Source organism: Rhododendron vialii, chromosome 4a (genome assembly GCF_030253575.1).
Source record: "Rhododendron vialii isolate Sample 1 chromosome 4a, ASM3025357v1".
NCBI classification, from domain to species: Eukaryota; Viridiplantae; Streptophyta; class Magnoliopsida; order Ericales; family Ericaceae; genus Rhododendron; species Rhododendron vialii.
In genome coordinates, this window is record NC_080560.1 from 13554456 (window position 1) to 13579391 (window position 24936).

Sequence of the window (24936 nt, forward strand, 5' to 3'; positions counted from 1 at the left end):
AATTCAGTACTTAATATATTTATCAAACAGCTTTTCAGCTTAAAAATTTCAGCATTCAGTTTCCAGTACTTAATTTTTCAGCTTTCAGTTTCAGTTTTCAGTTTTATCAAACAGCTCCTAAGCCTTGAGTCTAATGAAATCGCAGTAAATCATCCCCTGCAAAGATTGATCAATGGCTCTCTTTTTTCTCTACTTCTCCTCATCTCTGAGTACGACGAAAAACTCACTCTTTTAAGCATGGGAGAAAAGGGGTACTGTGATAAAGCTAAGATGAAGAAAACCGTTATCAGAGCCCCATCCTTGATTAATTCTAAACCCTAGCTCGTTTCAGAGAGAATCATGTAAATTTCTATTGCAAGGCGAGAGCTCGGGTCTAGCATGGAAGATACGAGGAAGGCGCGTGCTAAATAAAGAAAGATAAGGCTGCTTCTCGTATGCGGAGAGCTGAACAGAGTGTAGACGAAGAAAGTTTGTGAGAGAGAGAAAGGAGGGGGAGGGAGGGAGGGAGAGAGAGAACAGTGAGAGAGAATCAGCTCCACTCCACTCTATCTTCCTTGGCCAGTGGGTTCAGGCGGGAAAATTTTGGAAATCCCTCACAAGGGATTTCTTTACAGGGAAATGAATCGTGACCGTCTAAAACTGTTTCTAACGGTCCAAATTTTAATATTCTGAACGTCTAAAAAATACTTTTAGACGATTGCGATTCACCTCCGATACCCTCTGTAAAAAAGTTTTTCTCTTTCGTCAATCTAGCGAAGCTACACGGAAATTTGAAAATGCTATCCACACCCCGTCTTTACTTTAGTACCAACACCAAGTCCCCTTATTATACCCCATTTCCGAAACCATCCTTGTTCTTTCCCATTACCCACACCTCCCAACTTCAAACCTAGCCACCACCCCCTTCTTGTTTCATGCTGCAACCATCCAAAACAATCTCTAGCCATCATCCACTTCCAAGGAGTCGCCGTCTTTGCTGACCTCTCACTACAAGAAATGACGGCTTAAAAACGCCGGCAATAGTGAAATAAACGCCGGTAAAAGGCTTTCCGGTGTTTGCAATAAACGCTGCGACTGCCGGTGTCGGGAATAATATACGGTGTTTATAAAACGCCAGGAATGGACCCAACATTTTTTCCGGCATTTAATAAACACTTGGTAAAAATTTTTCGGTGACCGGAAGCAACGTCTTTTACCGGTGTTTAATATACGCGGGTAAAAGTTTGCCGGTGACTGGAATGAGCATCTTTTGCCGGGGTTTGTGTAAACACCGGGAATAGTTGTTTTTTTGTTAAAAAAAAAAATTCCTTGATTGTTTCATAGCTAGTTCATTCCCCTGTATAAAATAAGCTCTGATTTTATTTTGCCCAGCCTTCAGCAAGCAAGCTGTCTATTCCTTTCCAACTACTAGGACACAATGGCTGCTACTAAATATGAGAGGGGTGTGACTAGAAGAAAATGGGCAGAAATAAGTAAATTCCCAATCGTGTCCTCAAACATTGCCTATACCTAGAACCAGATTTGCTATTGACAATAACATTTTTCTCCAATGTTCGCAAAGCGTTTCCCATCGCTACAAGAGCTTGGCCTCTGCATTATGTTCATTAATTTCACTGACATTCCCATTTCATCAACAATACACTGTCAATTGGATACATTTAATCATGCAATAGTACGTAAAGCATTGCGGTGAAAGCAGTCAGCAGCAAGACATCATTTTGCGCATATGCAAGGTACGAAGAACCCAATACGGAGTATATACAGAAATCAGCAAGTCTGACATAATTTGCCTTTATACAACAGCCCGGTTTGTCCCATATATACCATACTCACAAACCAGATATATACGTACAAGGGGAAGAGAGTGACTAATTACTTCTGATGCTCACACATCATCGACTCCAACGAATGGTTTTTCTATGTACATGCAAGTTCCATCCTTGTTAGAATAATCTGAAACAAAAATGCAACCTCACATTTTGTAGACGGAGAAAGAGATAAAGAGTGACCATGGTTCTCATACAACAGACACGAATTTTGAATTTCTTGACGAGAGTTATGAAGGGTCGCTGGAAAGTACTAACGGGCTTGATTATGGCGAGAATGAACAAAAAGATGAAGAGGAAGAGGAAGAGGAAGACGAAGAAAGTAGTAGCTAGTAGGAATGTTGAAGATGACAGGGCCGGGCTTCAGGGGAAACACAACACCAACTTCTCCATGTGAGTGGCAAGTCATTTTAATTCATACTGTATTAATCCCTCAAAAACTACTAGAGTTTTGGATTGTTGTGATCATTTTGATCTTCCGTATGCCAAATTAATTAGGGTGCTGCTAAATACAACTGCGAATTTATTATATGTAGTCAATTCATAAAAAGAAATTTTTGGATTCACTTTTATGAATTGACTATATATAGTAAATTCGCAATTGTATTTAGCCGGGCCCATTAATTAAGCACAACTGACTGCGCATACGATGGTTTCATCTGATAAGTATTATTTTTTTTTTTCTTGCATGTGATGATGTAATGTGTTTTTGGCTTTTATCTTGGACACATATATCTACAACATAAGAAATCCAACCAAGTCTGCTTTTATCAATTTTGTTTTACAGTTCCTTTGTTTTATGATGAAGGGCAAAGTACGGATTACCTCCTCATGGTTTGGCGGTTTGGCAGATGACAGAGGCGGCTCTATGTACACTCTTCCATGGTCAATTGAACACCCGAACAAATTTTTTTGTTTAGAATACATGTTAAAATTATGGGCTAGCTTTTCTTTGAACATCCAATGTAAATATCAATGAACACCCAAGTCTAAAAGAATTGAACACCTAACCCAAAAAGAATTGAACACCTAATCCAAAACTAATTGAACACTCAATCACAACACAATTACAGCCCATCTATCTAGATAATTCATATTTGAACTTCTAACACATTACCTTAAATAAAGCTCATAATTATAATAAAAAAAATCGTAAAAGGAAAGTGAAAAGAAAAATCTATTGGTATAAGTATTATGTTTTGCATTCTCTCTCCATATCTTTATTCTCAATGTCTAAATGTATTAATTTTGCATTCATGACAATAACTACTTTATTTATTTATTTTAATCAGCTTATAAAAATATGGACAAAGCTTTAAAAAAAAAAATCAACTACATTGCAAATCCTGTTAACTTGAATAATATTTCTTCAAACTTAAGACTACAATAGAAAATCTCATTATGTCATTTTAAAGAACAACATATTTTCAAGAAGATTAACTCCAAAATACTCGCTACAATTTCTTTTGAAAGGATTTTAGTAGATTAATATGTTGTTTAAATGTTTTCACAAAATATAAATCCTCATCTTAGACAACTGTAAAATTTTACCCCCTCCATTCTCAAAACACAATCTACTATGAAATACAACAACTTTCAAAAAAATTAATTTTTTGTTAAAAAAAATAGTTATATATTTTTAAGCATTTCGCCTCGTAGTTAATTTTTTAAGAATAAAAGTTATGTTTTTTGACCCTACTATTTATACAACTATATGAGATTTTGTACATATATTATTGGTTAATATATCAGCTAGTAGAGTTAAGGTAATTTCCGAACACCCTATCACAAATTTCTGGAGCCGCCACTGGCAGATGACCTCCCTATTATTTGGAAATGATCAACTTGCCTCCTCGTGATTTTGAAGTAAAGTGCTACCGTTAACTCTGTTAGCTTTAGGTACTCCCTCCGTCCCAATTTACTTGTCCCAGTTCTATTCTACCTGGATAAAAAAATAGTTATATCTTTAAATTGGTAATAAATTTTATATCCAATATGGATCTTGTTTGATAGATCTCGATTTGTTCTATAATAAAATGTTTTCAAAATCACCTAAAACATTATAAATTACAAGATATAATCAATTGAAAAGTGACACGAACTCCCAAAAGTGACAATTAAATTGGGACGGAGGTAGTATAAAATTACCTTAGTGTCCCTATTTTTCTTGGTTTTTATTCTCCTCCTCCAATCTATATGCGTTACGGTATTAATTATTATATACTCGTACATGCTCTTAAATACCCAATCAGGGTTAAAACCACATGTTAGTAACTAATCCCTTATTTTGGCATAATTTTTTAGATGTATTTGGTTTTTTAACTTCTTTCTCTGGAAAAGTAAAGTAGACGAACACAGCCCCACCCCTTGTCTAATTTTCCTGAAAAAAGAGTTACTCAATTGAACTTATAATCATTTTCAAAAAAATTAATGAACTTACAATCAAAATTTAGCTATAAAATAATTATTTCAAAATATAACTAAAAAATGTAGTATTTTGGTCGAATCATCCAGAAGAGAGAGGACCATTCTCCTAATAAAAAAAATAAATTCCAGAAGAAAGAGCATTGTGGAGAGAAAGACAAGTACGTAGTACAGTGAACTCTCCCTTCGGCTCTATACATGGACGCTCCCTCATCGGATCATAAATTCTCATTCCATCTCTCTCTCTCTCTCTCTCTCTCTCTCTGTGCGTGTGTGTGTATAGACACCCAATTACTCCAATTTTCTGGGGATATATTTGATCCGTGTCCATTCAAAATGAAATCAGGCGCAATTTCTAGGATACTCGTTGTGTAGCCAATTTCTCGAACGACGGCAACAGCCAATTTCTAGGATATTCGTCGGTGAAAGCCAACAGATAGGGGTTTGAGAAACAGAACATGGGGTGGTGTCGGCTAGTGTACATGTTAAGAAGATGAAGGGTATTGTAGTCTTCTTAACTTGGAATTTATATTTATTTAACTGCTTTTTCCATCTTTAGTCTCACAATGGGCGTGTGTTTCACACTTTCCGTCAAATGAGATGGAAAATGTAACGATAGCACTTTACTCCAAAATCACGAGGAGGCAAGTTGGTCATTTCCAAATGATAGGGAGGTCATCTGCCAAACAATTAAACCATGAGGAGGTAATCCATACTTTGCCTATAATGAACCTATTTCTGTAATATACGGATTTATGCTCCTTATTCCTTAATTTCGACCCCGAACTCAAAATCGCCTTGATTTTTTGATCAACAAAATTAAAAAGGTAAATCAAATTATCAGGTGTTTGCACATGCATGCACACGCATCGTGTGTGCCCCAAGCCTTGGTAAGTAACTTATGCTAGAGCAAAAAGGGGTAAATGCGTTGCAAGAGCAGATATAAGTAATTAATAAGCTACTCCGCCTCTCTCTATGCACGTGATTAATCACACATAACACTACTCCACTGCCCCTTGCAAATTTTGCCTTCTTCGATTGTGGGTTTGAAAAAATTTTGGATTTGGTTTTTGGGTAAAGAGTGAGAAAAAAAAAGAGGTAATAATTAGGGATATGGATAATGAGCGGAGAAAGATAGAAAGAGAAATGAGATTAATAATTAAATATAGAAGTAATGAGTAGAGAGAAAAATAAAAGTAATAATTAAAAATATTGGTAATGAGTGAATTTGGGTTTACCAGGGCTTAAGCTTTGAATGCAAGGAATACTTCATATTCTTCGAGGGATTCATCGAATTCTGACTGAGGCGGCTCCACATTACCACCAAAAAAAAAAGTATTGTTCATAATATATATATATATGTATAAATTTTAGGTCAGCCTTTCTTTTGAATACCCTGTCCAAAAAATTAACCCACAAATCAACCAATTTAAATAGCCTAATTATGTTATTATGTATTTGAACACTCAACTCAATATACTATGAGCACCCATCAATTTAGATAATTCGTAGTTGAACACCCAATACATTAACTTATTGAAAGAAATTTAAAAAGACCGAGAAGGGAAAAAAAGATTTGTTGCTATAGGTATCGTGCCCTGCATTCTCTCTACATGTCCACTGTATCTAAATATACTAATTTTTAGTATTTATGGCACTAACTAGTTCAAATTTGTTGTTGGTTTAGTTTATGAGATTATAGATAACCTTAAAAAGAAATTCAACTACGCTACAAAACTCTATTGACTTTAGAATCAAATTTCTTTAGATCCAAGACTACGATAAAAAATTTAATGGTAGGACCTAAATAGGAAAAGCGCATTTTTAAAAAGGTACTCCCTAATCTCTTCGCTGCCATTTCTCTCAAGAAGATATTATTAGTAGAATAATGCATTGATTTAACATAAATTCAAAACATGACAAATTATCTAAGTCAATTATAAAATCTTACTCTCACCTCTCCAAAAAAAATAAAAATTATTCACCATGCGAAATGAGAACTTTGAAATTTAGTTTTTTTTCCATAAACTAAAAAAACTCATTGTTATCTACTCACTTCCCAAAAAAGGTGTGGATTTATTTTTTACCTAGAACAACATTTTTTAGTTCTTGTGTGGTATAGTGGACAATTTTTGTGGATTTTTTTGATTGCATTATTCATACTCGCATATGAAATTGTGTTACTTGTATGTATTGTTGGATTCATATAAATATAATTTCTAAACACGCTAATACAAAATCCTTGAGCCGCTTATTTCTTAGAGCATGTACATCAACCTAGGTAAACATGCAATTTTAGCTATTCTAACTAGGAAAAGGGACAAAACTGCTCTGCACCAGTCTCGGTAAACTCCAATGTAAAATAGTGCATCTGAGAAAAAACCTCTCTACCTATACTGAGGAACTATTCATTCGGTTTCCAATTTTTTATTCTTTTCCCCTCTCTCTCCCCACAACAAAGAACGAAGAAAGGCTGGGTTTGGTGTTCATGAAATCGATCGACTGAAACGGAGGTCTGGTAATCTGGGTTTATTTCGCCGGAATCGATCTGGGTCCGACGAAGAAACGAAGAAAAGCTAGGTCTGGAGATTTGGGTTTCTCTCGAACGAAGAAAGGTTGGGTTTCTATCTCTACTGTTTGAGAGAATCAAGCATCCAACGGAGAAAGGCTTGGGTCCGGACCGTCCGGTTTCGGTGACCTCGATCGCGATCTCAGGTTTGCAGTATATATGGTTTACAGTATATATAATATATATGAACGTGTAATATATAATTGATAGAGGGAAAATTATAAAGAAGCTGCTGTGTGGAAGGGAAAAATGGATAGGTAAAATGGAAATCAATTTTTTTTGAGTAGGTATTTTACCTAGTGTTGGTGGTGTTGGTGTACATGCTCTAGGACTTCTGAATGATATTGCTCAAGCCTCTTCAGAGTTCTGATCCCTATGGATCCCGTTTCTAAAGGGCTGGTGCGGGACTCGGCTGTGAGCCGTTTGATCAGAACCAACGGCCACGATTAAAAAAGGGGACACGCGGGGGTAGGAACGGGCAGGTCACGGGTAAATAACCCCTCGCGGGTTCAAAGGTCAAACCCCGTTTCCCCTTTCATTTCAACAGGAGGAGTGCAATTTTGTTCCCCTTTTTAGGTGAACATTATCTTTTCTTTTATTGGTTGAAATAGTGTGAATTTCATCACTTATCTTTTCTTTTATTGGTTGAAATAGTGTGAATTTCATCACAAAGTGATGTTATGCTTATTATGTAATATACTTTTTGATAAGTATGATATCAATGTTCACCCCTCTTAAGTGGAGGGTGAACAAAACTCAACTCGACGAAGAGAAGAAAAGAAGAACCCTAATGATTGAAGAAGGGGAAAGTCTTCAATACACACCCCTTTAAGGTGTGTACCATATGCACCTATTGTGTGGTTCATATTGTGCCACCTCATAAAAAATTACTTGTAGGACCGGTCATTCATAACATTTTATTTCGTATCGTAACTTTTATACTAAAAATTCGTAACTTTTCAACAATATGATTCGTAACTTTTTAGTAATAGATTCGTAACATTTTGGGATTCATAACATTTTGGTGTATTTTAATAAGGGTGCATATGATATACACCCAAATAAAAGGTGTGTATTGTAGCACTTCCCAGAAGGGCTGTGTTTTCAAATCGTGTTCTCAAGAATTAGGGTTTTTTTGGTTTTACTCGATTAGGGCTCTTAAATTCAGTTGGAAATGGAAGAAGATCCAACGGTCGAACAAGGTCGAATTGTCTGTGAGCCGTTTCCCTTGTTTCTAGCACCACCACCAAGGTATCTCTCTCTGTGTATCAACGTCGGGTTTCACTGCTAAGTGTAGTTTCTACGACAGCCGTGATTGACTATGACGAGTTTAATGTTTTAGTAGTTTTTTCTTTTTCGGGTGAGAATTAAACATTGCAGAAACCAAAATCTTCCCATACTTGAATTGTTTTTTGTTGTTTTTGGGTGAGAATCAGGATCTCATCAAATTGGATCAATAATATGAACATCATTCTTCCTGAGGCTTTTCAAGTTGGGGCTATTATTGCGAAGTTGCCGCCATCCTGGAAAGACTACAGGAAGAAACTTCTTGACTTGCCGCCATTCTTTTAGGACTGATGTTCATAGGGGATCTCTGTTCTGATCTTAATTGTTTTTTTAACAAGTACAGTACACTGCTAAACACTCAAATACTCCAATGGTTACTGAAAACAGGTTGGGTTGGGTTTGGGTATGACTTGACCCACATTCGACCCAATCCGTTTCAACTTGCCTACTACTGTTGACCCATATTCAACCCACAACCTGTTTCAACCTGCCAAAACTCGCCCAAACCCGCTTATTTGCCACCTCTAATGTTATGATTTATTCTGCGATCTGTGAAATCCCTCAAGTTTCTTGAGACGTGTGCACAAGAAAAGTGATGTCTTCATGTGGAAGTTCATGTGGAAGAGTAAATCAAGTCTCCCCTCAATATGAGTTCCCAATCAAAAGAAGAAGAAAACGACGACAACTGTGTTTTTTACTCCTTTACAAATACTCCTATGTGACTGCATTTATTTAAGCTCTCTCAATCAATGAATTCACCTATTGTATACTAACCATTTTTAATGACTGATTAATTTACCTGACTATTAAGTGTAAATTCTCGTATGGAAATGTTCTAATTGCTCATGCCACTTTACTGGACATATGTTTGGTTTGACTTGTCTTTTTTGTTCGACATCAAAAAATTTCACTTTCCTCTCACAAGGATTCTTTGGTGGTCCATTCCTTTGTAACACATGTGCCATCGTCATATTTAGTAGGAATGTATCCATGGAGCACTTGGTTTGAATATGAGTTTGTAATGTTAGTTCACCATTATATTTGGGTTTTCTATTTTCTATTGTGTAAATTATGAAAACCCAAATGCTGGCAATGAATTGTAGTGCTTTGTTGAGCCTTGATTGTGCATAAATTAAAGTTGTTTTTTCAATGTGTATTGCAAATGGAAGCTGGTATGTATTTAAACCAGGACCTTCCATCTCCAACTAAAAAACACAGCCTTGTACGACAAAATGTGTAAGGTGGTGGTAGAATGTAAGAGCAAGATCTCTAACAAGGCCATGCTCAGTAAGCATTTTGGTGGTGGTGTTGTCAATGAGAAAGGTCATGTACTAGTTGTTAGTCATGCGTTCCCATTAAGGAAAAGGACATTGTGGAGATGAACATTAGGAAAGTTGGGGATGAAATTGTTTGGTCAGCAATGTTTCTTGCCAAAAACCCTAAAAGGGGTCTAGCCCTATTAAAAGTGGAAGTCAAGGAAGGTGATGAGTTATGTATTTTGAGTCAAGAAGAATGGATACTCCCTGGAAAGAAGATATTTTGTCTTTCACAACTTTTTGGGATGTCGTTTTCATTTGAATGTAGGGGGTGTCATATCCACATTTAGCTGATGGAGAAAAGGGAAAATCCTTTCAAAATAGAATAGTTGATGATGTGAGATCTGTGGGATGACGGTGGATTTCGAAAGTATGTGATGATAGCAGACAACAAAAGTTCTATTCTATTAAGTATGGATGGGAACATTCCCCTCTTCCAAATGTCAAAATTTACTAGGAGTTTGGTATTAATGGATTTCAACATTACAGAAGAGACCCGTCAATATGATTCCCAAGGCACACCTATTTTTTTGGCATTGGCATTGAAGGAGAAGTCATTAGCATATTTGCTTTTTCAATATCGAAGATCTCATTTGCCATACATTTTGAAGTGGTGAAAGCCTTCCTTAGTATTCAGTTAGCATCTTAGAAACGTAGTTAGTGAATTCTTCCTGCAAGTTTCCAGTGATTTTTACTATAGCTCTTTCTCTCTGTGACATGCATGCATAGCTCTTTGTTGTTGCTACTTGCATGAGACTCAAAATTGTGAAAGCACCTTGCTAATGGTTGTCCTTCTGGAGTATAATTGTGAGTATAATTGTTCGTCCTTTTTTTTTGTGTGATGCATCCTTCTTTTTTACTTCCAGCTATTGTATTATACACAGTTATTGATTCTCTCTATTATTGTCCTATCTTCCTCTATAAGAAGTGCTTCTCTTGTTCCTAGGGGTGATACGAAAAACCGAACAACCGAAAAAACCTACCGAAGTAGTTGGTTTTGTTTTGGGGGTAAGTTTGGTTTGGTTCGATTTTCTAAGAGTCTCAAAATAATTTTAGGTTCGGTTTTTGGTTTGAGGGGTGGACGTTCGGTTAAAACCGAACCGACTATAACATAATTCCTTAACATGTTTGATCTCCACCGTTGATATCTTATAAAATCTCCACTGTTGAACATCTTCTAACCCTAGTTCACAGTTCACTTTATACCCAACAGTCCAATACAGCAGTGAGCTGTCTTCTTCAACTCCTCTTCTCTTTCCCTCGTTTCACTCCCTCTTCAAAAACTAAGCAACATCTCGCCAATCAACTCCATCTCTGAAGATCGATCAACAACTCGATCCATCTCTGAAGATTGTCGACTCCGTCTCTCTCTCGCGCACCTTGATTATCGATCTTGTGGTTGAGTTCTAAAGCCTAAGGTTTCAGATTTTGGGGGTATTACTTCTTTTTTGGATTACGAAATACGATCAATGAAAGATCTGTTTCTGTTCATCATTTTATAGTCTTAGATTGTTTTGTTTCCTCTTTCTCTATTTTCTTAGATCTGCAAACTTAAACCGAAAAACCGACGGAAACCGACAGAAACCAACATAACCGAACCAGTCGGTTCCGATGACTTTGTTGGTCGGTTCGGTTCTTGAAATGGGAAAACCGAACTAGTAGGTTCGGTGGAGAATTTGTCAAATAACCGAACCGACCAAACCGATATCACCCTTACTTGATACGTGAAGCAACCTCAGAAAGAAATCTATCTTCCTTTATAAACAGTAGTATAAGTGAAGCAACCTCAGAAAGGATGAACCATTATACTCTAAAATGAGACCCATTAGCAAGGTGATTTCACAATTTTGAGTCTCATGCAAGTTGAAACAACAAAGAGCTGTGCATGCATGTGACAGAGAGAAAGAGATACAGTAAAAATCTCTAGAAACTTGTAAGAAGAATCCACTAAATACGATTTCTAAGACGGTAATTGATTCACCACTTCAAAAGGTATGGGAAATAAGATCTTCGATATTGAAAAGCAAATATGCCAATGACTTCTCCTTCAATGCCAAAAATAGGTGTGCCTTGGGAATCATATCGATGGGCTTCTTCTGTAATGTTGAAATCCATTAATGCCAAACTCCTAGTGAATTTTGACATTTGGAGGGGAGGAATGTTCCCATCCATACTTACTAGAATACAACTTTTGTTGTCTGCTATCATCACATACTTTCGAAATCCATCATCATCATCCCACATAGATCTCCCATCATCAACTGTTCTATTTTGAAAGGACTTTCCCTTTTCTCCATAAGCTAAATGTGGATATGACATCCCCCACATTCAAATGAAAACGGCATCCTAGAAAGTTGTGAAAGACAAAATATCTTCTTTCCAGGGAGTATCCATTCTTCTTGACTCAAAATACAGAACTCATCACCTTCCTCGACTTCCACTTTTAATAGGGCTAGACCCCTTTTCGGGTCTTTGGCAAGACGCACTACTGGCCAAACAGTTTCATCCCCAACGGGTCTTTGGCAAGACGCACTACTGGCCAAACAGTTTCATCCCCAACTTTCCTAATGTTCATCTCTATGATGTCCTCTTTCCTTGATGGGAGAGCATTACATGACCTTTCTCATTGACAACACCACCACCAAAATGCTTAGTGAGCATGGCCTTGTTAGAGATCTTGCTCTTACATTCTACCGCCACCTTACACATTTTGTTGTACAAGGCTAAGTTTTTAAGTGGGGATGGAAGATCCTGGTTTAAATACATACCAGCTTCCATCTGCAATACACATTGGAAAAACAACTTTAATTTATGCACAATCTTGGCTCAACAAAGCATTACAATTCATTGCCAGCATTTGGGTTTTCATAATTCACACAGTAGAAAATAGAAAACTCAAATATAATGGTGAACTAACATTACAAACTCAAACCAAGTGCTCTGTGTATACATTCCTACTAAATATAACGATGGCACATATGTTATAGAGGAATGGACACCTTGTGAGAGGGAAGTGAAATTTTTTGACGTTGAACAAAACGACAAGTCAAACCAAACATATGTCCAGTAAAGTTGAATCCCACTTTAATCTAAGGCATGAGCAACTAGAACATTTCCATACGAGAATTTACACTTCATAGTCAGTGTCAGGTAAATTAATCAGTCATTAAAAATAGTTGGTATACAATAGGTGAATTCATTGATTGAGAGAGCTTAAATAAATGCATGCACATAGGAGTATTTGTAAAGAAGTAATAAACACAGTTGTCATTTTCTTCTTCATCTGATTGGGAACTCATATTGAGGGGAGACTTGATTTGCTCTTCCGTAAAGAATTACTCCATGAAGACATCACTTTTCTTGTGCACATGTCTCAAGAAACTTGAGGGGTTTCACAAATCGCAGAATAAATCAAAATATTAGAGGTGACAAATGAGCGAGTTTGAGCGGGTTGAAACAGGTTGCGGGTTGATGGTAAATGTGGACCATGTGGTCACAAACTCATAGTGTTTGGTTTTTAATAATATACTCCATTATTTTTGGTGTTTTTGTAATTAAGTGTGAAACACTCACAGTGTTTGGTTTTTAATAATTTACTCCATTATTTTTGGTGTTTTTGTAATTAAGTGTGAAACACCTCACTACTATTACAAAGCAGATAGTGCGATAAAACTCAGTTTTATTGGGCATTGGGTGATGCATGGCACAACATTAGTTGGACATATACGGGATGCTCTTCAGTGCCGAGATGCATGCACGACACAAGGATATGACACCGACATGTAAATCTCCAAAAAATGGAGGACACGGCTCCTTGGGCTACACGTTTAGTAAAAAATGTGTAATTTACTCCATTTTACTGCAGAACAATAGGACAAGCCTCTACTTACAATCAAAGTGTGATAATTTACAACCAAAATGCAACATATCCTGTATGTGTGTTTATATTTATTCAACCATTATCTATCACACGAAAATAAGACCACAGCGAGTTGAGGGAAGAGTGATTGCTAAAGTTTCTTCTTTTCCAAATGGGTGGGTTGTTTCAGTTCTCTTTTGAAATGCTTCAGAAGTTGCACGTATGTATGTTAATTTATGGGCAAAAAGCATAAAGGTTGTGGTTTCACTCTTTAGATCCACTTGGTCGAGATGTCAATGGACTCATGATGTATTCTACCCGAATGGTTGTACTGCTGGATTTACCATTTCCTCCTTTTTTTTCCCCGACTTTTCAAAAAGACCAAAAAAACCATTTCAATAATTGCATCTTTATTCTTTAGTAGTATACATAAATAAAACCCTTCCAACTAATGATGTAGGACTTATTCCTCACATGCTTGACAGTATCCACTTGTGGCAGGAAGATGTTTTTCTGTTTTCATGTCCAAATTGATTAGTTCAAACTTAATCAATACGGTTAGGATTTTATCTTTAGTACAATGGTTTGGTAGTCATGCATTCAGGACTCCCAGAAGTTCGTATAAAAGATAAGTGGTAAATGTATGGTATGGATTGAACTCATCACCAAAAGGCCACAAGTTCTTGACTTGATCATAGGAGATAGAGATTACCAAGCTGTATAAATATTACTCAACTACTCATTATTTTTGGCCGCTATCATCCCATTCATGTGATAGGTATGGAAATTCTATGTGACTTGATCATAGGAGATAGAGATTACCAAGCTGTATAAATATTACTCAACTACTACTAATTATTTTTGCCCGCTATTATGTCATTCGTGTGATAGGTATGGAAATTTGCCCACTATTATGTCATTCATGTGATAGGTATGTAAATTCTATCTGATCTCATGCAAATTTACGTTACTTGTTCTTTAGAGGGTCTAGTAAGTACCAGCTCCTAGTTCGGAAAGAGTTGGTAATTCCTTGTTTACAAAACAAGGGTAAATTGAGATGTTCCCCGTTGAGGCCGATCACTTCAGATAGGTGTCCTTGACTGGAGTATTCTTACTTTCACTCCTTTCGGTGCTCAACACTAGACAATATTATGATCTGGTCTCTGATATTATGGGGAAAACGTACCTATTATGAACTCTGAAGTTTATTGTGAGCCCAATGGTACTGTTAATTTCAGATATGAAATCGTGAGAAATACCCACAATGGAATTCCAACCTAAGCAGGAGTTCAAACGACGGTGAATGCTGGTCATGAGATGGAACCCAAGGGGCATTTAAATTAACTTCTTGTGCGTGGATTTGAACATGAAGTGGAGAAAGTGATGGAGCTAGTTACAGTGCCAAAAGAGTTTCGTTGAGCTTCACTTGGTTGATCAGGTGAATTCAAGCGACCATGGGAAAGGTGAAAGGGCCACCAACCGTTGATGAAATCAAAGAACGTGTCAATATCAAACAAGAAGAAGGTAATGTCACAAGAGATGGTGTCAACCATTGATTTCCTCATTCCTGTCGAGTTCAAGGATCCAATTGTGGAGTTAAAAGCGTCCTTGCCTTTCTTTTTGTTTGAAACAAAAGAAGACTAGCCTCAACTTCAAGCTTTTCATACCAATTCGAGGTCGAGTTCTCTCCAACCAAGGGAGCATGATGCGGCCCATGGTTACATAATTTCATATGGTTGGAAGTTATGAGACACTTGATGGACCCAATAAAAGTCTATCAAAGGTTTTGACTTTTGACCACACATTCAATGTATTTGATCATCACACAACACATTCATCTTATCCTGCTATCTAGGGAATGGAACAGTGTTCGGCATTAAACACATTAGGAGCCTATAAATTGATGTACTTCCAAGAGTTTGAATGGATTGAATGAATGAAGATTTACAAGAGCTTTAAGCTTTTATGATATTGTGATGCAATCTCCTTCTTTGATGGGATGCTAAAGAGGCATTAGGTGTGATGCCTTAGGACCTTTGGTAACCTAGGTGTGAGACCTAGGTCTATCTTCTTAAACCCTTCTTTCTCTTCTCTTTTACTATTCACGGCTCCAAAAACAACTATTTTTCTAGTGTTTGATCATACTTAGTCCTTTTCCAAATATGTCCTATATCATTTGGATCATGGATTTTTTTCCACAAATTCACGATCCCAACGCAACCTTACCAAAGAAAACGCTATGTACAGCTACATGCCCATATAAGCATAGGTGCACCGAAGCGCCGATGATCATTGTAAGGTCAAAGGCAATCTGCACCTAATTCTTTAGCAGGACCTGCATCGTTTTCTGGGTGAATGTATAAAACCCAGTATTTCACACTCAATATTATCAGAAAAACAAGCATCTTCTTTCTCATGAAGGTTCCCTCTTCAACGGTATATAAATTGTTTCCCGGAAGAAATGGAGTAAATGGTTTATGTCATCTCATCTGATGTGGGTGTGATTCAGCCAAGGCGAAAGAAATGCGACATCACTTATGTTAACAAAATAATACTCCAATCATTTGAACATGAGGTATATCAGAAATCAAGAAAACAAACAAAACTGCATTTCAACAAGTTACCGTGAAAACTTTCAATTCAAATTATCTGGATGAAGCATGAAAAATATATTCTGCTCCATTAACTAGAAAGACTCACCTCATACAGAAAACCTTCAAACATTATGACACTCTCTCAGCCTCTTTCCTCTCTGTAAATTAGGAGGAACATTGAGACAAACTGAATAAAATATAACAAATCACAAAGCCATAAGATACTGTGAAAATTTTCTAAGAGAAACATTATTGTGTTCCGAATTACAAATTACTCAAACTTTTCCCTTAACAAGAAAAGGAGAGGCGGCTTAAATACCACATCAGAAGAACGAAAACTTTATCCCATTACTTGCTGCAAACAAGTTGTATTCCTCAACAGCATCTTTCTCATCGCAAGCACGATCATCCTGAACATGTTCCACTGCCAAATCCGAAGATCGACTCCCAACAATTCCATCTTTAGGAGGCACAGAATTCGATTTACCAGTTGAAAGAGCTACAGGACCACCAAAATGGAAGAGGGAAAATCCTGAATTTCCTTTGTGGGATTTTTCTGAGTTCCCATTTTGCCCTCCATCCCCAATAGGAATTTCTTCCACCGGACTCTGTCCTGCTGGAACTGCCCTTCCAATTTTAGGTTCATTAGACGAATCTTGGACCCCACCAGGTTTAGAAATCTTGGTTTGATCCTTTGAGTTTGTGCCATTTGTTCTAACAACTGGCCGGTAAATCGGCACCGGGCATGGGTTAAGCAGTGGAGCAGCAAAATGCTGCAGAGAATCATACTGCATGAAGGGTGAATTCCCGTTTAAACCGTATCCAAAAGGGTGGGAAAGTACGTAGTGGTGGTTGGGGTGGGGGAAGGGCATAAATCCGTTAGCTGGAGCTGCTGCCCAAGAAACTGGACTCTGATGGAAGTAACCCATTGTTGAAGGAGCTTGAAATACAGGAAAGGGTATGCCACCCTGGTTATGCATTGGTGGAATCACCACGTGATGATGTTGTGAATACACACCGACATTTGTTCTTCCATTCTCAAGATTCTCTGATGCTTTTTTGGGAAAATTCAGAGGAAAATCACTTTTTCCATTTTGTGGCATATACACAGATGATGTCCCGCTTCTTAAAGCTTGCCCTTCCTCCTCTGCCATTTGTTTCCTCTCCATTTCAGATTTATGAGATTCAGTGACATTATTTTCACTGCATACTGACGTTTCTCTTCCATCTTCTGAATCTGACAAGGACATGGATTCCGCATTGGGAGAATTTGATGAGGTTATATTGCTGTCTCCCTCACTAAGACACGATGAACAGTTGTCAGAATTGGAAGTGCTCATAGATGGATCGCATGTTCCACGTAAGGGAGAATTTGTAACAGAACATAATTCAATTTCCTCATCGACTGTTTCATCTGAGTTGTGAGGAGCCTTTGCTTCTAAATAAAATCCATTCTGGGAATTTTTTCTTGGTTCCTTCGAGTTTTTCTGGTTATGGCTGGTTTCATCCAGTTTTTCAGTGACATCATCAGAGCAAATGGCACTGGATGAACGCAATGTAACATCAGTGTCTGAGTTGCTGCGGGGATACTTCCTCTGTGAATCCAAGGGCTCCCAAACCTTCTTTGCATAATGCAAATCCCTAACAAAAGGATTCTTCCCCGTGCCATTCTTGGTTTTAGGCCTCCCACAATGCTCACGGTTATAGTCAATTTGATTATACTTGTTAATGCTACCACGATAATACGGCTTGGATAAATCAGACACAGATTCCAACTGACTAACTGACTTGGGCTCCCGACGTACTCTCATTGAAGCATTTGGCTCCACCTTTGCTTTGTAATCATTGTGTTGGTCACAGCTACAAGCACGGAAGTCGCATCTATCACTCATCCGGCCGTTGGCACAGCGAGACCTCTCACCAAACTTGGGGCCTCCATTTCTGATTGATTTTGTGGAATCACTACACCTTGACTGTTTATTCATTCCATAGCCACTCTTTGACGAAAAGTCAAAATTATCACCATGATGTCTATGCTCAGATTTACTAACCATTCCCCCGCTTTCTGAAACAACTGCAAATTGCCTCCTGTCCAACCATTTCAAGGTTGGATCCGGTTGAAACCCTTTCCGAATTTTTGGCTTTCGATGAAATACTGTTGTGTGATCATTTGCAAATGAACCATTCTCCTCATTCGAATTCAAAAATTCCCCATCCGGAATGTCATCTGAATGATTTTCCGCGTATAACATGATAGACTCATTTGAAAGCTGCTCTTCTTGAGCATAAGGGGATGGAATATCACCTGTTTCACATATCGGGTCCCTGTCGTTGAAGAAATTTGGCTGCTCATCAACAGTGGGGGAAATTTCCTCCCTTGGAACATCAGCAACAACTGGACTTTGGTATGATTCAGAAGATTTCTTCTCCCTGTCTATCTCCTTGCCCCTCAATCTCTCCTTCCTTCGGAGCTTTTTCTCTCTTTCTTTTGTTCGTCTTCTCTCTTTGCGTTCTTCTTCTTCACGCTTTTCCTTTTCTTCTTCTTCAAGAAGTTTGATCTGCAGAACAGACCAGATAGAGAGTCAGAATTCTCCTTCCTCGTGCTGGAGTCTGAGACTATCTTAAAATACAACACCTATGATTTTACCTGTTTTTCTAATGTTATAATTTCTTTACATGCCACATGAACGCGTTCTTCAAGCAGTTTTAGCGCAAGACACACAAAAATGCTGTGAGAATTTTGTCTTGCAGTTCCTTCTCTGAAAGCCTTTTCAACCTGAAAATAGTTGACAAGACAATGGTTATCGGCTAATTACACAAATGTGCCTGAACAAAAGCCACATACATATAGGCCAAAATCTACTAGAGCGAAGAAGGTCATCCTCTTCAACAAGACTTTATTTCACTACCGGGATCATCGAAAGATTTAACTGATTCCTTTTATAAGCCAAAATATTTAATTGATAAACATGTGGTTCGGTGAGGAGGTTTTTCTGTTGTTCTTTTCTTAGAGAAACAGCACTGGGGTGTTCAAATGGAAAATTTTCATGCTACTGCCATAAAATGGCACAAAATTTGGCAAATTGGGTGCCACACCCGTGAACTCATTTTCCTTTCCTCCCAAATTTGGCAAATGCCAAAATCTACGCCATATAGGGTAGGATTTTTGGCAAAATTGCCATTTGAGAGAGAGAGAGAGAGAGAGTGGGACCCACCTCGGGGTCTCACATAAATGATCTGAGCCGTTCATTATTTTCAAAACATTTTTTAAAGGCCCTAGAAAGCTCAATCGGATATTAGTAAAGGGCTTGTGTAATCTCATTCGATTTTTGGTAGGTGTTGAATGGAGGGAGAGGATTGGTAGTTGAGAAAGTTCGGTATGAAAGTTCATTATAATTTCCCTCCCTCTTTCACTTTATCTTCCCTTCCTTTTCTTTTCCACCCCCTTAAGCCCTTAAATTGAAAACACTTAGGCCTAGGGAGGCTAGAGAGGAAACTGAAGAAAAGATAATTGAAAAGTTGGGATGGGGCATCAACACTGAAATACAATGAATGTTTAAGCAAAGCATGACAATTGTCAGGAGCGTACCTGTTCCTTGAAAATAACAGTTGCAGCATCTAGAAGAAATTCTCGAGCAAGTTCAGGACTCTTCGCATGTTTTTGGGGACGGGAGCATTCTCCATCCATATCATTTCCGTCTTTGTCCATGGAATCATCATCCTGAAAATTAATATCAGCATATTGAAAGAATAATATCAGATTATTTACCACCAACTCATTAAAAGGCGTAAGCTACTAGAAAAAGGGAAACTGAAATATTTTTATTCTCAACATCAAGTGTAGCCGGACTTTCCTTCGTAAGCGGGCTAAACACGTGCAAATAGAATAATTATCAGGTATGCAGTACGATTAGAACACATCATCAATTGCCTGCTATGGTTTAACCACCAACTCATCTAACAACTTGAGCTTCTTTTTTTTGCTAACCAAACAACTTAAGCTATTAAAGAGGAAGCAAGTTCATTATTCTTGCTCTCAACAAAAGATCAAGACAAAAATATCCATATGCTTGTGATCATACCAATGACTTTTAAACTCACAAGACATAGTACGCTTTTTGCGAAAATTGATTACCTCTTCTTCCTCAGCCTCTTCAGCATGCTCAAAGAACCTTCTGATGCTTTCCCCTCTACTAATAGTTACAAAGCCATCACCAACTACAAGCCTACAATGTACACATTGTTGACCCTTCAATGCATGAGCTTTCACACAAAGTTCAGTACAACGGCCATCTATTTTCCAAGCCCTTAAAGTGATGTAGCAAGCATTCAAGCCACCTAGGTCTAGACCATCCACTTGAACCCTTCCAGTCGTGCCAACATTTTCAAACTCTAGAATATCCGATTTTCCTTCTCCAGTTCCTACAGCCCATTCGAAGTAATGAAATTTTGCAACATTGTCCTTGAAGGTTTGGTGCCAATCAGCTTGGACTGTGTCATGAGACACCTGAGATATTGAAGAACTCATAAATTCAAAATGCAGCATTTTATATAAGTTAAAACTGTCATTGTTCATAGTTGTGCTTTACTATGTTTAACGGAATATAAGAAGGAAGTCTAAATCAAAACATATGATCCACCAATGTACTAGTATAAATACACTTATAAGCCATGGTTGAGACAAACCTCATATTGGAAGGCTGTATCTGCTACACAAAACCAACTGGTGCAGCGAGGTTCCCTTCGCATGCGCTTTAGCTCCTTTAGTTCCTTGAACTCCCGAATAACATTTCTTCTGCAATCTCTACAAAACCTCTTGCTATCAAACCTGTGACACAAGCATTAATTTTTAATGAAAATAGAACAGTCCATGATGACCATGAGATCTCATCAAACTAAAAGGCAGGTTTCCAATCATGCATGATGCATCAAAAGCACGTGGATAAGAACACAGGTGATCTTAAGGGCAAAATTAAAATACTCCCAGCGAGTATAAGAACGATAAGAACTTCAAAGGTCAAGCCTTAAACAGTCAACTGCAAAAGGGAATTTGTATCAGCTGTCTGTATCAGTCGATGCCCAAATAATGATCTCACTCTCTCTGTTAATTGTCAGCCTTCGTATTGGGTGCTGATAGTGCATATATCTCAAATCTGATGTGTCACTACTCTTGACTTAAACTAGCCCTTGTTGTAATCTAGATTTTCTGACATAGAGAAGATACTACTCTTTCCTTAAGATGTGTCCTGCTACACCCAGTAACTCCATAAGCTCAATGGATTCTGCTTCTTCAGGCCTAAAGAATCGAAACTTTTAACTTCCCAAAGAAAACGTCTGTTTGTTATTGGACCTCAACATTGTACATTCATTTTGAAGTTTTGGGTGCATGATGACTCTTGGGACACAATGCTCAGGAAACACCATCTTAGCAAAATCCAGCAGGAAGAGAACTTTGTGTATTTGAAACCTCATAGAATATTGCCTTTGTAAATACTGCTAAGGTGCCAACCATCCCCAGGCCCACTTAGAGAAAAAAATAACCTTATTTCCGCTTAACTCAACAAATTGTTGATAAAACACATCAGTTTCTAATTCAGATTACTATGAAATGGTAATGTGGGTGCAGCTGACAAATTTTCTCCTTCTTTGAAGAGGGTATATAATCGTACCAAAGTCAACAGTGTCATTAAATTTAATAGTAAATCAATGTCATTCGCTTAATACAATCTGACACAATGCCATCCACTTCCAAGCTGTTTGTCTAACTACATTTTCTGCTGTTCCATCAAGAGTATCCTTTCCTTGATTGACTTGCATTATTGTGAGTAGAACATCAAGAAGTGGTTTAAACTTCAACTTTACAAGGCCAGTTACGTCAATGACTTTTTCCTTCAAAACAGAAAAACAAAATGAAGATGATCTAAAGTGCCCATCATTTGAAGTTGAGTCAATGTCATCTTCTTTGCTATTTCTGTATAGAATATACATCATAGCGCTCCCAGTAACTCCACCAACTTGAAAATAATATCAGCTATAAAAATGAAGGATGATAATATGAAGAAGATAGCCAAACACACACCGGTACATGAGCCTTTCTATAAAATCCTCTTCCTTCATCCTTAGAAGAGATTGTCGAGTTTCTTCTCCAAGTGCTGACCAAAAATCCACCAATGTATCAACAGACAGTCTGGCAGTGTGCAGAGCGCATGTTTCCCTTGTTCCATGCCCTCTTCCATAACCCATCATTCCTTGACTGATCCAACCTCGACCTCCTCCACCACAGGCATCAGGATAAAGCAATTCTCGCTCCCGTTCCCTCGCCCGTGCACTGTCAAAAACCTGATCAAACAGAAACAGAGTTATCAGAAAATGGAAAAGAACAAGAAAGGAATATGTTTTTTTGTGTACATTGGACGCCGTAACCTAGGGAGAGGGATGTTGCCTGTTGCAATAATCGAACCTTTGACTTTGCAGTGAGGAACAGAGACTCTAGCCAACTAAGCTAGCCCAGTCGGTTTGAAAAAACAAAAAGGAAATAAGAATACTAATCACGGGGATGTATCATGCGAGGGTGCAACGTACAATCTGGAGTCCCTTCAGAGACTTGGAATGCAAATAGCAGTCCAAAAGTGTCAGTGTCCCGTCTCTAGTCGTGGTCAAACCTCCCCAAGGGTGAACTGATGGATCTTGAACTTCCTCTTGGCATGCCGTAGTCATACCCAAATCACCATCACCATCTTGATTTTTCAAGGCTCCTTGCCCGTTACAAAGAAGGGACCCAACTGCTCCCTCCTGCTGCAAAGACTTTCCATGCATGACAATCTGCAAAAAACCTTCAAGCAGCAACCCATTGCATCTCGAGCAGTACGTATTTTTACGGGCTTGCTCGAAGAGGGTTTGTTTGTCAATCCTCAGGAGCTCATGCCGTGCTTGTGCTGACAAGTCACCCCAAAACTGCATGCAAGTAGACAGCACATTGGTCAAGAATACACACATCTTTACAAGCTAAACCAAAACAGGTATTGAAACACACCGCATTAACTCCTAACCTGCATCCCCAAGGATATGTAACTTTATAGTTTTGTCGTTTTATCGTTATTGCACACCCTAAATTCCGGAAAAAAGATTGGATTCATCTGGTTACTACAATAAGAAAACTTTAGACCCTAATTAAAACTTGTAAGTATGTAACCGTTTCCCTCACGCAGTATTGAAGAAGACGCGTAGCAGAATATATACAAAAACACAGTGAGGTTCACTCTCACGTAAAACCTCACTTACTGTAAGTCCATTACCAGTTCATATCTCACTTTCTTCATAGCAGAAGTGGAATAAAATAAACTTGAACTTCTAGCCTCAATTAACAGTTCAAACTTCAAAGCCATGTGTGGAAAAAAGTAATTAATTGGCTAAGACATTAAGGTAATGCTATGTGTGGAAAAAAGAGTCCAAAACAAGTGATTGATCAAGGAAAGCATTGCAATCCCCTGACTCCCAACTATACAAACTACTAACCTAAAAGCTCCTAAAGCCTGTACATTGGACTTACTGGGCCTTCGAAACAACAATGGTTCCTTTCTAGCCCGATTAGCCACATCAACCAAAGAGTAACAGTTTTCCAAATGCTTCTTCTTCTCTTCCCTACCTTTGTGCCTCTTCAAGCAGGAAGAAACTCAACCACAACTTCCAGAAATACCCAAGACACCAAAACCGCCATAGGATCGAAGTCCCGAAGTTCCTACAGGGTAAACGAATCACAAAATGGGTAACCGACTAGGCAACCCGTTTTCACTTGCAACCCCAATTAACAACTAACACCACCGAATGTAAAACTGGATCCAAATTCTAATCAATCACAGACTCCACATCCAATCAGAACAAGACAACCAGCTAACAATCACACCCCACCCCACACTAGAATCCCAAAAAGAACACCATGACCAGATTATACACACTAAACCAAACCCAACCGAGTCTTGTGTCCTAATCAATTGGGGTCAGCTATATGAATCCTATTTTTCCATTAAGTTCTGTCCAGGGCGACCAGTTCACTTAATTTAGCGAATCTAAATCCTTCCATATCACTAGATTCTACACACTACAAGATCCAAATTGAACTCATCACAATCCAATAAAGACACAACACCACATAATGATCAAAACTGCAATACCCAATTTCTCAAAAACAATTACAAAAGTAATTATCTAACTATGCACTCAATTAAAAGTTGTATACCTTCTGTAGCTGATTGTAGCTGACATCATTGCGATGCCTTGACCAGAACCCATTGGCAACTGATCCGTTTGAGCACGGTAACGAGTAAAACGACGCCGCCGCGGCACCATTACTGAATTGACTTTCATTGTTTGTTTGCGCTAACCCTGGCATCTTCAAACTAATAATACCGATTCATTCTTTTATTACATCCGTTACCACCCATCTGAATTGTACCGTCACAAAAAAAAAAGGGATCAAAACCCAATCAGTTTTGCAAGTTACAGATATACCCAGATATGCAATTGCATCAAGCTATCGGAAATTGGATCGATACGGATTGGTGTATTGGTGGGTATCCGAGTCACGGTGGATTTGGTGTGGATCGGTGGAGAATTTAGAGAGATGCGAGAGGGGTAGAGAGAGGACGTAGAGATTTTCGGTGATGAGATTTGGTGTATATGTAGAGAGAGAGAGAGAGATGGGATTTGGAGGCTGTGAAAGCCAGAAAACACCCTCCTGCGTTGGCGCACGCCGCACGGTTAAAAGGAGGAGCTACTGTTACATTACCATTTACGGATTGCAAAAGTTAAATACACACTCACGTATATTACACCATCCGCATCACCCTTTCCACATTTTAAACCAAATTACACCTTAAAAATCACATTATTATTTTAGTTATTCACTTTTAAAATGTATACTGTATAAGACTTTTTACGCTTAATTTTTACTCAATTAAATATTCATAATTTAAAAAAAAACTTCAACCCCAAAAAATTTCCAAACCAACAAAACCAGAACCGGATGGAAAAAGAAAAGGCAAAACCAGAACGTTGGAAGCAA

General features: G+C 38.0%; 2 protein-coding genes across 3 annotated transcripts; one reads left to right on the top strand and one right to left on the bottom strand.

The window, feature by feature from the left end:
• Positions 1-1892: 1892 nt before the first annotated feature.
• On the top strand, positions 1893-15245 carry LOC131323236 (uncharacterized). 2 transcript variants are annotated; one of them, XR_009199129.1, is made up of 2 exons: positions 1893-2219; positions 14520-15245. XR_009199129.1 is itself a non-coding variant. In XM_058354927.1 (2 exons), the coding sequence occupies exons 1-2, from the start codon at positions 2011-2013 to the stop codon at positions 14379-14381; spliced, it is 327 nt and encodes a 108-aa protein (XP_058210910.1). In that variant the 5' UTR covers positions 1893-2010; the 3' UTR covers positions 14382-15245. The 2 variants fall into 2 exon arrangements, 1 of the variants encoding a protein (XP_058210910.1); XM_058354927.1 differs by having other exon boundaries at positions 14264-15245.
• Positions 15246-15859: 614 nt separating this feature from the next.
• On the bottom strand, positions 15860-24605 carry LOC131321703 (uncharacterized). Its single transcript, XM_058352596.1, has 8 exons — positions 24112-24605; positions 22458-22829; positions 21955-22214; positions 20562-20703; positions 20011-20382; positions 19465-19596; positions 18523-18651; positions 15860-18433 (listed from the first exon to the last, which is right to left on the bottom strand). The coding sequence occupies exons 1-8, from the start codon at positions 24262-24264 to the stop codon at positions 16199-16201; spliced, it is 3795 nt and encodes a 1264-aa protein (XP_058208579.1). The 5' UTR covers positions 24265-24605; the 3' UTR covers positions 15860-16198.
• Between the last annotated feature and the right edge of the window lie 331 nt (positions 24606-24936).